Genomic DNA, 14644 nt, shown 5'->3' on the forward strand with positions numbered 1-14644 from the left:
CTCTCTGGCTGTGGATTTTTTTCCTTTTTTTATATCCGACTCACTTTCTCTGGCTGCTCTTGTGGCGTTAGATCTACCCACGCTATAAACGCTCCTGCTCGCCCCAACTAGTTAACATTAGTCACTTCGATCGATTCGGAATAGTGTGCGGCACAGTAGCAGTGAGTAATAAGTTAATAAGTACAGGTTTGAACACTGCTACTCCTGTTGCCCCCCCCCCCCCCCCCCCCCCATGATAGTATAGAATGGGGCATTGTCCTCAGAGTGAACAAATACATTTCCTTTCCGATATCAATACATAGCTTGGTCAACGTTTTCTAAAAAGCGGTGGAGCCATTTGCCTGTCCAGGCTATAATTTAGATGGTCGCACTGTCTAAACGATCAACTCACTGCCCCCTATAATCTTTAATAACACAGCTTAGAAAAGCGGAACTGCAGCCTGACTCTCCGAAAGGACCCGCTCTCGTTTCACACAGACACGGTCTAACAGGATGACGCCCCAGCGCCAGACTGCTGCTGTACGCCTCATGTGACCTGACCCATTTGCCTGACTGCATGCTCCATATCCAAATTCAATGTCCGTTACAGGAACCTGACATTAACAGGGAAGGGGAATGGAAGGGCTGTATAGTCTGACCAGCCGTTCTGAGTAACTGCCCTGACTTTGTTTGAAATATGCAAGTTTTATTATTTTACTACCCCTTTCCTAGGTTCACAAAATAATCGGGAAAATGGCTTCCGCTTGGGACAGGCAAAAACAGTAAGGTTTGAAAAAGAAAGTGGACAAATTTAGGGACATTCGAGTACATGTTTGAACAGATTTGTTAGGTCAAGTATAGTAGCAGTTTTTCTGAAAATGACCTTGTGCAGAATATGTGTACTCGTTTCCATGGCTGCAGGGTGTTAGTGTCAGATGGCTCACTTATCACATAAAGTTGATCTCCAATCATTGCTCGGAGGTTTATCAACTCGCTGGACAATTTCCGGCTATTGGCCAGGTCCCAGTGGAGCCAGATTTAGTCCAATTGAAACCATTTCATTGCTTATGGATGCCCCCAACCCTAGGCAAACACATTTTAGTCATGATTCATTTTGATGGGGAAACATATCATTTGAATGCGGAGTAAAAAGAACAATAATTTAAATGAAAGCCAGATAACATTAGAAATGGAATCCACGTGATACTAGTTGGTCTGTTTTCACAGATGCCCAATGCCCCCGAAATAGACAAAGAACAGAAATTTGTCAAAGCTGGGGAGCATCTTTGAAAGGCATAGGAAAATATACTGCCCTGCCATTAACGACAATAAAGTTCATGCAGTGAAATCCCATCTTGTGGAACCACAGGGACGGATAAAGACTTCTTGAAACGTATTTTAAAACCACATTAGAGGGTGTATAAGAATTATGATGTGCTGAAGTCCAGCACCTGCAGGCACATACAAAGAGCGATGGATAACAAAATCTAAAAAGACAACCGCAGCAAAATCGGGCAATCCTGAGCAAACGTTTCTAAACTGTTGGCCCGTATACAATGTGAAGTTGTCTGCTGGGTCTTTAAGAGAGGCTCTGAGGTGAACTGACGGAGGTATTTTCAGAATGGCGGCACATCAGCACTGTGTATACAGGTTAATGCGGGAACATGGGTTTTATCTTTAGGGTTACTGATCTTTTTTATGACCGTTTCATCAGTTCATATCAAGGCTACAAATTCTTTACGACAGTAAATTTATCAGTATATAATATTCTATATTATATTAGTAGATAATAATCTATCAATATTATATATATTAATGTTATATTCTTTAAAACAACCTCCACCATCATGTCCTCATAGAACATAAGACATTCCAATAAATTTAGAAAAATCCGACCCACTCTGCACGGCATTACTAAGGTTCACGTTACCTAAATAACCTTCAAACAAGAAGACCACAACGGATATAGTCAAGAAAGAGTGCAAACAAAAGCCCAGAAGATAAACACTCTTATACAGCGAATGACGAACTTGATGTGGGCCGAAAAGCCAACCTGACTAATAGTCGTGTACTTTTTCTCTCCATCTCACTCTCTCTCTGCTCTCCTCTTCCCTCCAGGCCAACAAAAACAATGGGGGAGCTCTAAGCTAGGTCAACCAGGTAAATAAAGCCTGATTTATACAGAGGCCAGGTACTCTCCAACTGCCCTCTATAAATCTGCCAGGCAGCTCAGGTTATTTTATAATGACCCGGGTTCTTCAAACATCATGCTGGTGGAAAGCCCCTGCTAATCTGAGCGCCACGACTGGGCAGGGAGCTTTCCCCTTGATTAGCAGTACTGAGATGAAGAGACGATGGAGGAGTAGGAGGAGGGTGACGGTGAGGTGGGGGGTACTTTAAATACCAGACAGAAAAGAAAACGTCTGTGGACACTGGAGGGCCTTTTCCTGTGCTACGCAGGTCAAGAGGTATTGATTAGACACAGATGTCTTGTTAGCCGAACATGCATGATAAATGAAGTGAAAACGGAGGACTCGAGAGCTGTGCTCTGGCGGAACCACCGGCGGGCCTTCCTCGCTCCCCGTCCGCTTTACACTGAACCCTCCATGGGAAAGAACAAGGGTCGGTGCAAAACAAGGCTTGGTTTAGCTGCTTTCAACTGGTCCGAGTTTTCCACTCAAAACCATGAACTGAAGAATGAAGAATTATCACGATTCAAACGTGAGCTTCTATCTATTCAATGCGCGATGAGCATGAAACAGCGGACGGCTGGCCACCGTTAACACAACACGGTTCTACTCATGGTTCACTTTGAATGATGTTGTTGCCCTCCGGGTCCAGTTGAGTCTGGTCGGAACCGGGCCAACCATGTGTGTTTTCGAGACCGAGATCGTATAAAGTGGATCACAAAGTGGGTCCAACACGCATTATAAACCCATTTGCAAGATATTGGTTTCAGGTATGAATGGTGAATGGAGAAAATCAATGAGTGGATTCTTGAAAACCCGGCGGTACACAAAATTAAATATTACCCTTGAAAAAGGAAAAATCTAATTCAAAGAAAAAAAAACGACAACACGCAAGAAAAAAAAAAAAGAGCCAACTTTACCTGGTTCCTCCCTCTACGCCTGCCGTAGTTGCGTCTCACCAGAGTCTTGTAGTTGTGATTCTTCTTGGTGAGGTAGTAGTAGAGGACACAGTCTGACACACACTGAAACAAGACAGGTTCAAGGTAAATCACTCAAGGACAATCAAATTGTCCTCCATGTAAATCCATACGCTGCGAGGATTTTCAACCCAACCAAATGGCCGATCAAGAGTTAAAACAAACACACACAAACGCACACACTACAGGATGTTGAGTGAAAGTATGGAGGGACGAGTGAAAGTGCAACAACCCGCAGACCTGGTGACGCAATGCGATAGAGCTGAAGAGCTCAAGGCCCATCTACCGATTAAGATAAGACGCAATCTCGCGTGAATTTCCGTTCCCAGGGAAATTAAGCTCCCTTCGGCTTCTGCGTGGTTTTGATTCGTCCAATAATTAAATGACGCAAGATAACTGACCCCCCCCCACAGCAAGAATAGGTAACACGGGCTGCATCAGGGCTTTGGTTGGCCTCAAACCCCAGTTGAACATTCCTTGACAATGACCAAGAGACATGCAGAGTGCTCTCCAGCACACCAATGTAAACACAACACAGAGGAAGAAGGATTGCGCTGCTATGTCAACAGTAGGTCCCTGGAGGGAGAACCCCCCCTAGGTTTACATAGCCGCGTCGTCGTGTGTTAGCCACGCACATGACTGGGATTTACTGGTATTTGTTTCAAGTCATTCTGTAGATGCTTTATTCCAAAAGGATTCATGACGCACGTGTCATTAATAAAATAAAGACGCTTGTTCGAGGACGCCTGGGGATGCTGGAGATCTAACCCAGTAAGATTTGGCCAGGAGTCAGAATGGGAATTTTATACCATCCCGCCCACTAACCATAGCTACACGAATGTTTACAGTATAGTAAAACACCGGCCCAGCTCGCCTAGCCACCCAGGAAAAGGGGCCGTCTTTACACAGAGGCCTACCGTCACATGAATGACTTTTGGTTCATTACGTTTCGAGCTGCACCTCTGTGTTTGACTCTGAACTCACTCTCCGTTTAACACCATCTGTGAGTCATCAGGGTGTAACACACGTCTGAGAATGCAACAAATGACTGCTGTGACCTCACAGGTTCACAACCTTAAGAGGTTTTGACATGATTTGGTTGGACAACTTATTGCACATTATGGATAAAAATAATAATGAATGCTCGCTATTGGTTCGTGTAATAATCAATGATTTTGGACATAAATAACTTTTCTGTAGCAGAAATCAAAGAACAAAATCCTGCTGGATGGGTAACAAATGGTAGGATCACAATGCAGTTATGCATGCAGAGTATTTACATAACTTCCCATAAAAACTGCTCACCTTTCTCTCAAGGTAAGAAGCAATGAGGCCAAAGTTCTTGGGATGTTGCAGAAACCTTTATAAAAAAAACAAAGACGATACGTTGTGGTAGTTAGTAACGACATACAACACACATACAAATACACTTACAAACACTTCAAGCTTCATAACAAAGCTTGAGTTGGTACGAGCAACACAGCCACACAGCATCGCCTGTGGTGCAGCGCTGGCCAAAGTGCCGACGCCACCTGAGGTCCTCCGCTCACTTCTCCTTGAAGATCTCCTTCTCGTGCTCCGTCCAGACGTTCATGAAGCCCCGGGCTTTGTACACGATCATGGGGTCGTCCATGAGGCCGTTGAGGTTGATGAACCTCACCCGCCGCTGCTCCGTGTCGTACATCATGGGGGGGATGACGGACAGCTGCCTCATCTGCTTCTCGTTGTTCTGTTTTGGGACGGGACGGGGCGGGGGGGGACGGGGGGGGAAGGGGACACAAGCTTGGGGTCAGTGTGGGACTCTCAACTAGGAGTTGGATGATTCATAGACTAAGGATTGGCGGGATGATATTAGTGGATAGGGGGTGGAACCACAAGCTGAAAGGTACTGGGATTGAATCCCATTGGCTGCACCCAAGCCTGGAGGCCTCCTGGTGCAAGGAGCCTTAACCCTTTACCGGCTCCTTAGTTACACGTAGCCAAGTTCAACGTGTGTGGCTTTGGAAAGAAGCGTACGCCAACTGACTAAACGGGTATTCAATGGAGAACGGAAAATACGAAGTGTACTTCCAACCCACCTCCTGTTCAGAAAGGCCGTCGATGATTTCGGAGATCTCGTGCTCGCTCCTTGCTATGGTGGCAGATAGACCCGTTCCTCTCTGGCCAACCCTGAGGCAGAAACATGGAGGGCGTTAGCAAAGAACACATCCAGTCCCGTACAATTATCATGTCACTTTAAACAGCTACTTCCAAAAGACAAGTTTTTCTGAATGCTTGTCATGCATTCAAAAGCCACGACGCCGTTTCGTTTGGTCCAACTTCTGCGTTTCTGAACAAAGACACGGACCTGATAGAGGACAGTGACCTCTAGATAACCATGGATGACGGGCCAGAGACCTCCGTGGAGAGATCTGGTCTGTGGCGCCCCAAACAGGGGGGGGAGACGCGGGGAGGGAGACGCGGGGAGCTTTACCTCTGGAAGCGCTCCTGCTGCTCCCGCTGCTTGCGGATCTCGGGGAACTGCCTCTCGTAGTACTCGCGCGTCCGCGTCTCCTTGGCTTTCCGCCGCGGGTTGTTCTCCATCCGCTCCACCTTCTTCTCCCAGGCCTCCATCAGCTGGTCGTAGCGCTGGCAGATGTTCTGCTCCTGTCAACGGGTGTACGACAGAGAGGAGCCATGTTGGGCCGCGGGGTATTCGACTAGCGGAGTCACAATGCAAAGGTCGGGTGGGATTGCGTTGTATTCAGATAGTGGGGTAGTGTAGTAGCTAGGGTGTTCTGAAGGTTTTGGGTTTGATCCCCGATGCGTGGCCGGAGGACAGCAAGATGCCTTTTATCTACCCCAGGGTTTCCCACAGCACTTTACAGCTGAGGTGGCTGCCTAAGCAACACACGCATTCCGCCTTTACTATGACGGCAAAAAGAAAATATATATATTTAATAAAATAACCCGAACCCTAAACATTATACAAAAGTATAAAATAATCTAAACTTCATTCGCTCTCTGTGTATAGATCAGGCTGCAGGGCAACAGTCTGACAGCCTGCATGAAAATAAGCATAAATGGTCCACCTGTAAAAGAGTGCCCCCATTCCATTAAATACACTCCAGAGGGAAATCTAGCACCAAACTTAAATCTCGCTGCAAAAAAAAAAGACATTCTGACATGAAAATAAATAAATAAATAATCCAAGCGTCCGGAACGTATGAGTTAAAATGTGGAGTGGAAAGAGTCCCATCATGGGAGAACAATGCAGACTTGTTCCCTCTCTTTGTAGCAAGAGGCCAAACAATTCACCTTCCTATTGGCACATTGCCATGGACAATTTGGAGTCCAAAAGGTCTGTCTGACCCTGACAGCCAGAGAAGGGGAGTAGGAGTGGGATAGGGAGATGGAGAGGGAGAGAAAGGGAGGGAATGGGAGAAAGAGAGAAGGGGAGAAAGTGAGGGATGGGTAGAAAGAGGGAAAGAGAAAAATAGAGGGACGGGGAGAAAGAAGGGAAGAAAGAGAAAGGAGAGAAAAAGAGAAGGGTAGAAAGAGAAAAAGGGGGAGAAGGGGAGAGAAAGAGAGAATGATAAAAGAGAAAGAGAGACAGAGATAGACAGACAGACAGAGAGATTCCACTATGCCACAGCAATTTGCAATAAAGACGTAGAAAATAAGACATGGATTTATTAGACTATATTTTATGGTCTTTAAGTTTAATTTTCTAATAATTAAAGAGTCGTTTGTCTCTCACGCTTATTAAAGTACCACCTGGAATCCAAACTTTGGTCTACAACTCAAATTAAAGTAATTGAGTAATGTTTGATTGGTCATGCTTTCGCTCCTGATTTGCCACACTAAAGAGTACAGAAGGAGAAATGGAAGAACAGTTCATGAGGTTAATCGTGTAGCCTACACCACATAAAAATGTAAGTCTCATGAACTGGATTTAAATATAACCACTTTGCACATGAGCTCAAGATATGGACCACACACACAGATGTCAAGATGCATATTCTAATTTGAGTAGTGTGTCAACATCCGTATACTTTATAAAAAAAAAAAAAAAAAAAATTAAAATTTTTTAACTGACACTAACAGTTGCTGACAAACAAATATTCCAGTCTGTTGTAAAAATTGCGTCCTCAAACCTACTCCGGTGAAACGACCACACAAGAATGAAGTGGCTACGCTACACCACTGTAATAAAACACGGTAAACAAAATAAATGACGAGACATGGTTTCAGCGTTTCGGATTTTGGGGGCAACCCTCGCCCTCTTTGGGCCGGCGGTCACCGAGTAGGACGGGTGCACGGCTTTCGAAATAAATTCCTGGAAGGGCGTCCCTGCCACCCTTCCCTTTCCCCGGCAGCGGAGACACTTACCCTCTGTTTACGAGCATGGTTCCTCCGCTTGAAAAACAGAATCAGCTTCTTCCTCATTACTTGGTTACTGCAAGAGAATGGAATGTGTTCAGCTCAAACGAAGGCATCGCAATTGCTGTGAGATGAGGCAACAGCGCCTGCAGTCCTGTTTATTTGTTTATCGTAGTGAATTGCAGAAGGAGACCGATACAATAGGCTAGGAAAAAATGCATGAACGCATAGATATTCCAGAGAGTGCGTTGGAGCATCAAGGTGTACCAACACAAGGAAACCCCTGTGCTTTGTGTGTTTAAAAACGGCAGTCAACAAGTCTGAGAACCTGGGCAGATAAGAAAAATTCTTTGAATTTACTCATTTAATATTTTTTTCCAACATGGGGGAGACATTTTCTCTTTTTAGATTTACAGAAGGAAAAAAAAAAAGAGAAAAGATGTGCCGGTTCATTGTTTGTTTACACAGAGGCTGGGCACAAAATACTGGGAACCATTTTGTTTGCACACGATGGTGACCGTGAGGATAACACACTGCAGAGGGGCTGACCCTGGGAGCACGAGCCATCAGACCCACACAGAGCGGCTCTGGGACCCACACAGAGCGGCTCTGGGACCCCCCCCCCCCCCCCAGACACAAGACTGGACCATATGGGCTGTTCTCATGCAGCTTGCTGATAAGGACTCTGACACTAGACTTCCTGGCCTTGGACACAAGTGCGGCTCCGCCCCCTTTTTCCCTTCCTTACGTTACGCTGCGGTCCTGGCCATCAGCCGAGAACAAGGGAGGAGGATCGTCCTCCTTTAGCAGAGACTAGCTATGGGTCATACATAGAACATGCTCTTCACCACCGTTAAGCACTGGCCTCGTGAGATGGGGAGGGGGATGAAGCAGAAGTTGATACTCACGTCTTGATGTTCTCATGGTACACTTTGGTATCCGACGGCTGATTGTATAAGGGCTAAAAAAAGACAACGATAAGAACAAAACACAGGAAGTTGGTGAGGTGTGAATCATCAGCGCCATGGAAGATAAACAATGAGGGTTTTTCTGCTGAATCACCTACCAGCTCAACCTTCTGGCCAAGACCCTCAAATACTTTATGGGCCTCCTCTGCTTTTTTCTGTGAAAAGAGAAGACAAGGATGAATAACTAATTTAATCAATTTAATGTTTTATTTTAGCAATAAGAGAGGCCACGGTTTATAGTGATTTAAAAACAGAACACAAAAGAAGCATTGCCTCAAGGGGTTATTGCTTTTATAAAAACGTAACTATGGACTACCTTGTAAGATTTCACAAATGAAAAAAGCAACATTATTTTTATATTTTTATGGAAAGCAAATCATGATACCTCCACGAAGCAACCAAGTTCCTCAATACAGAAAAATGGTTGCCTAGCAACACAGGCTGGCATATGGCAGGCACATTAATACCAAAAATGTATTGTTATGCAGTCAGAGGTCTGTGTTACAACAGCTACGAGCCGATCAGAATCAAGGAACTTAAATATCCGTTTTATAATTTGCATTAAGTCACCCTCTGTTATGTGTCATCTCTGAGCTCATAGGTCATTTGACACAAACTCGCTACTGGAATCCAAAAACCACAAAGTATGATTTATTTATGTAAACCGATGGCTCATATTTTAATAGGGAACTATAAACCAAGGATTACCAACCAAAGGGAGAGGTCTCTAAAAGGCAACGTTTTTAACATGTTTTGTCATAACAACCAGGAGTGACTTGTGCTAAACGCTAACGTTGCGCTGCACTTGTAGTTCTCGTGTTGTGATCAGGAATGTCAAAAGAGAACCATTATCTCCCTGAAGACCAAAAAGGGAGTGGTTGTCAAAATCCAGCTGTGAACAGGAAAAGTTATTTTCCTTGACTTGTTTCCCCCCCCCCCCCCCTTTCTCATAGATCAGCAAAGCATGAGTTCCTTGAAAAAATAAAACCCTTTTTAGACCACAAAAGTACTGATATCTATGTAATAGTGCGCACACACACACACACACACACACTCACACAGTGAGTGAGTGAGACACCAATCGGCTGCTCTGCAAACTGCAACCAGAATCTCATATCCTGCCTTTTTCCTAACTGCCTGTATGCACAGAGCATGGCAGGAGGAGCCGGCCTGGGGGCAGGGACTGTGCTGGGGAAGGCTCTACTGCTCCCAGGGTTAATGGGTGACTAGAGAGGAAGGCGTTCCCTCTGCTCCGTCTTGAGAACCATGAACTATGATAACCTCCTGCTCACGTGCAGGCGCACGCACGTGCACGCAGGCACACGCAGGCACACGTGCAATGCACACATACGCGCACGCGCACACACGTACACACGCGCAGACACATGTACACACAGGAAGCAGAGAAACACACACACACACACACACACACACAAAAACTCGCTTCTGCTGCACTGCAATACAGTACATGGTTTGGGTTTTTTTTATGAGTCAGACTGTGAATTGCTTAAAGTGTTGTTCAGAAAGGATGCTCGTCATTATGTTTATAAACCCCAACAATAATTCCTTCTTTTAAAAAAAAAAAGAAAAAAAAAAAGTCAGATGACATGAGAAAAACCCAGTCTTAAAATGAAAACGACAAAGATTAGATATAAACGCCCCCACTGCTTTCAGCCTCTCGCAGGCCAAAGAAAACCTGATCAAATAATGCTCAGTTTGAACAGTGTGGCAGAGCTGCAGCCCCCAGGCCTGCAGGGACAGCGGTGGGTTAGCGGTTGAGTGACGGCTGAGGAAGACCAACCCTGTTCTCGTCGTAGATGATCTGCACGATGCTGCGATGCTTGTGCTCCACCGGGGGAGGAGTCGCAGGCTTTTCGGGCTCCACTGGCTTGGCGGCTTCCTCCTCCAGTTGTTGCTAAGGGACGACATGCAGACAAGACAAGTCGGTATCAAATACGCAACGGCAGATTCAACACACCGGAAGGGTGGGGTAGTAATGGGGCAGGTCCTTCGAGTCAAATCAACAAACGGTGCAAGTCCACTTCAAAATAATTGAATTTGATTTTACGAGCAGAAAGTTGGGAGTTTAAGTGGGAAATAAATGATAGACGGCTGATATTGGGGCAGCCGTCTGGCATCAGATTACAGCTTATCCACTTGTTTGAGTTTCGTTCTTTTTCTGTGGAAGCAGAGGTTCTCCCATTAGGGCCCGCTTTGACAGGGAGCTGAACTGGCAGTGAGTGTTTGCAGGTCAAAGGGTATGTCAACCCGCCAGGTTATAGGGACGAGATTAGAAGCTCCTGAAATACCCAATATAAACAAATAAATCCCTGAAAACCTTGGGAACATAAAAGTGCTACCGAATCAAACTGTGTTTGCATTCCTCTCCAATGAGAAAAGGGCCAAAAAAAATGAAAACCCCAGCATCTGAAGGAAATGGAAGACAAGCGTGAAGTCGGACAGAGGTCAACACAGGAAACAAGGATCTAGGAGAGCAAACATTTGCTTTCTGCAAGCAGTTAACTGCGACCAGACATAGCTTGACTAATCATCACACCCAGATAAGAATTTACCGCATAGGACAAGTGGCTTCGACAGGCTACTGGTTGTCCAAGGAAAACAACAGCCAATCCTCTCTCCCACGTAATCAACTAATAATACTCTGCAGCTACTCTGCACTGTGTCAGGTTGTTGTGCGACCCTTCAAAAGTGTGCGGTTGCTCCAATAGTGATGACATGCTTCATTTCGCACCATCTCCGCTGCATTTCGCTTTGTATCAAAGTGATTGCTAAATGCAACTATCAAAAACAAACATACTGTAAGGGGGCCTAGGTTAGCAGCCTGTAACCGTGTCAACGGTTCAGACCTAGAAGCGAGCTGGTTAATGGGTCTGTTCTAAGAACAGGTGCTGCAGACCGAGCCAGCCTGCTGGGCTTGGCAGGACTCCCCTTCGCTGGCTTTGAAAGATCAAGTACATTGCGAGACAAAGGCGGGATATATCGGCTTCCTCGTCAACAACAAAAATGACCAGGAGGAAACAGAAAATTCCCGTGCCAAAAATCAACATGCTAAACCACACCCTTCAAACGATTTAGTCCGGCACTCCATCAAAGATTTGTCCTGATAACTGAGGGACCAAACGATGAAGGTAAGGAGGGTTATGTTCAGCAGGGTTTTGTTGAGCAGGTGAATTCCCCCGCCCCCCCACCACACCCACCTGCTTCTTCTTCAGCTTGAAGATCTGCTGCTCCACTTTGGCGATCTCCCGGTCCACACGGTCCATGCTCTGGATCAGCTCCTCCTTGGACAGCTTGGAGGGGGACGTGTCCTGGTCCTCCCCCAGGTGGGACGCATGCCCGCCTGGGGACGAGGTCTCCATTTTGATGCTGTACTGGGACTCCTGGACGGCAGCAACAAAAAGATCAACGACGGAGCAGACAAATTAAGATGACTTCTATAAAAAAAACAACAACATTAAACTAAAAACAAAAATGGTAAATTGACTGCATTTATGTAGCGCTTTAATCCAAAGCGCTTTGCAATATTGCCTGACATTCACCCATTCATGCACACATTTACACACCGACGGCAGAATCAACCATGCAAGGCGATTCGTCGGGAATAGTTGGGTTTAGGGTTAGGTGCCTTGCTCAGGGACACCTCAACACTCGAACTAGCATTCTTGCAGTTACCAGCCAACCCACGCTCCCTCCGGATCTACTTCTGCCTGAGAACGAAAAGACCATGAACGTTTAACAGCGGCTGGAGGCGCTGCATCACACCTTCTTCACCTCCATGTTGGCCCTGAGGCTGTCCTGGACCGCGTGGGGCAGGGGCATGATGATGCCCCCGGTGGTGGAAGGGGCGCGGGCGATGTGGGACTCGGAGATGGTCTCCATGCGGGGCCGTTTGGCCTCCAACTGCTCCATGGCCTGGGCGGTGAAGGAGAGGAACTGCATCTCGAAGCCATGGCAGTTCTCCGGCGGCCTGGGGAGAGAACAGCAGTGGTCATTGCGCGAGGTACCGAATGGTCCTGAGACCAGTCACCTAAGAGACTTATTAAACATCAGGTTTTTTTTTGTTTGTTTCAGCGAGGCCATGCTCCTTGGTAAAACCTCGGCTGTCAAAAATAAGGAGGTTAGATCTATTCCATTTTGAAGCAAAATGAAAAATAAAAATCATTTGAAAAATGCCAAGTTATCACAGTGGATACAAAGCAAAACAAAAAGAAAATAGATTAAAAATAAATATTTTTTGACAAATAGATGTTGCGTGGTGAGTCCCCCACCTTTCAGCTCCTGGGTGAAACTCTGACAGCAATGAGGGTCTTCTCCGGCCCTGAGGGTCCTGTGAGTGGGAACGATAGTCTGGAACGGCAAACTCCTGGACGGGGACAGACACACAGGAACACTTTAGGAGCTGGACTGGGACGACCCAGGGAGAAAACAGCAACATTGAGCTGGTCTACTCTGTAGAAACATAACAAGATGAACACAAAGGCAAGACAGAGAAAAAAAAACACCTTGGTGCTTTAATTAAAAAATGTTTCAGACTCTTGTAAGCCTCCATCCCAGAGAACTAATCCACAAAGGACCATAAATATCCCCCACACAATCTGACCTGCAAACAAACCTGGTGCAATAAGAGGGAATATTTCCCAAGTCCTTTTTTGTTCCAGATTTAAACAAATAGTCCTGCTGCCCAGAAATGTTCTGCAGACCGTTTTCTACGTAACAACTCTGCTTCTACGAATTCTGTCGTCCAAAATACCCAACAAACATGATACGACCTCCACTGAAGATATATGGAAACTGTAATGAAAGGGAGAAATTATATTCCTTGATGAGCAATCATGTCCTCCCGTCTGCGATGTAGTGCAAGATGTAGCAATAACAACTGAATTATTATCCTAGGTTTACACAGAACTCACAACACACCTCAGCACAGAAAGCAAAAGAGAATATTTCTAAGAAATGCTTGATATATTGGTTTCCTTCAAAGAGACAATATAATATTACACGCCTTCTTGGAAAGAAAGAATGGGCTTTTTCGGCTCATGCTACAATCTATTCTTTGTCCGTCATCATTTGTAAATTAAATACAAATTCATAACTTCATTCGAACATTACCATGAAATATCCAATGCCTCAGAGGCCACTAGACACCACTTCTATGTATACAGATTAAATAACATTGACGTTACCAGAAATTTGCAAGCAAAAAGCTTATGCCAATGAAGGGGTGGAATCATCTTAAATATTACTTGTCGGAATAACGCATCTGTAATATAATAATTGTGCCAATATAACATGCATGTACTGTGAGTTCAACCCTAGTGACTGTGCAGAACAAAACACAAACCAGCAAGCTTGCAACGATGGGAGTGTTAACACGTTTAGAATGTAGGAGCTTTAAACCAGGAAATGACATTCAACACAAGTCTGCCGGTAAACAATGAATATAGTTTGTCCATTTCAAGGGCCGAACTTCAGTGGAAACAATGCCCAAACATTTGCATAAAGTTAACCCAGATTAATTCCTTTGCCTATTGTGTCCAACACAAATTGAATGGGAGCGTTGCATGCCTCTCATAGTCCTATACCTATCCTTAAGTATGAATGCTGTACATATACACATAAATATGTAAACACAGATGCTAAAAGTTCCAGCCTGAATAAAATGGTTCCAGCCCGAATGAAAGATACAGTCCAAGGAAAACCTATACTGATTTAGGAAACCCAAAGTGGGACTTTTGGAGGCCCATTGTGGAGAGGATACTACCAGATCTCAGCAGAGCAACACAGACAGATGGACAGCAAGAAAATAACAAACAGGAATTAGAAAAAAAAAGTGATGTCACCATTTTTGTAACCAACATTTACAGAAGACCTTCAGACATTGGGAATCAGTCGCTGCTCATAGTTTATGTGGTCTTAAAATAACTGGCATGGTTGCATCCCTTCAAGGCTTTAGCAAAGTAGCATTTCAAAGACCAAAAGTAAGTAAGCCAACAGATTTCTTTGAAGACTTTAATAAAATTCCTGTTTTTTGTCCCATTGACAACATCAAAACATCAAAAGAGACTACACTTCATCTCCTCTGGCGAATAAGACTCACTAACTTTGGTTGCAAAGACTTCCATTGCCAACCAATGGCAAATCCACTCAC

General features: G+C 45.0%; 1 protein-coding gene across 1 annotated transcript in view; it reads right to left on the bottom strand.

Moving 5' to 3' along the window:
- ncor1 (nuclear receptor corepressor 1) overlaps window positions 1-14644 on the bottom strand; it is a 49218-nt gene that overhangs the window by 31092 nt on the left and 3482 nt on the right. Inside the window, exons 3-14 of the mRNA XM_060056491.1 lie at window positions 12765-12859; window positions 12259-12463; window positions 11694-11876; window positions 10277-10390; window positions 8574-8630; window positions 8416-8468; window positions 7517-7583; window positions 5619-5791; window positions 5224-5314; window positions 4696-4874; window positions 4451-4505; window positions 3050-3190 (exon numbers count right to left, since the gene is read on the bottom strand). Of these exons, the coding sequence (XP_059912474.1) occupies window positions 3050-3190; window positions 4451-4505; window positions 4696-4874; window positions 5224-5314; window positions 5619-5791; window positions 7517-7583; window positions 8416-8468; window positions 8574-8630; window positions 10277-10390; window positions 11694-11876; window positions 12259-12463; window positions 12765-12859 (1413 nt within the window). The remainder of the gene's footprint in view (window positions 1-3049; window positions 3191-4450; window positions 4506-4695; window positions 4875-5223; window positions 5315-5618; window positions 5792-7516; window positions 7584-8415; window positions 8469-8573; window positions 8631-10276; window positions 10391-11693; window positions 11877-12258; window positions 12464-12764; window positions 12860-14644) is intronic.

Source organism: Gadus macrocephalus, chromosome 7 (assembly GCF_031168955.1).
Source record: "Gadus macrocephalus chromosome 7, ASM3116895v1".
In the NCBI taxonomy this organism is placed as follows: Eukaryota; Metazoa; Chordata; class Actinopteri; order Gadiformes; family Gadidae; genus Gadus; species Gadus macrocephalus.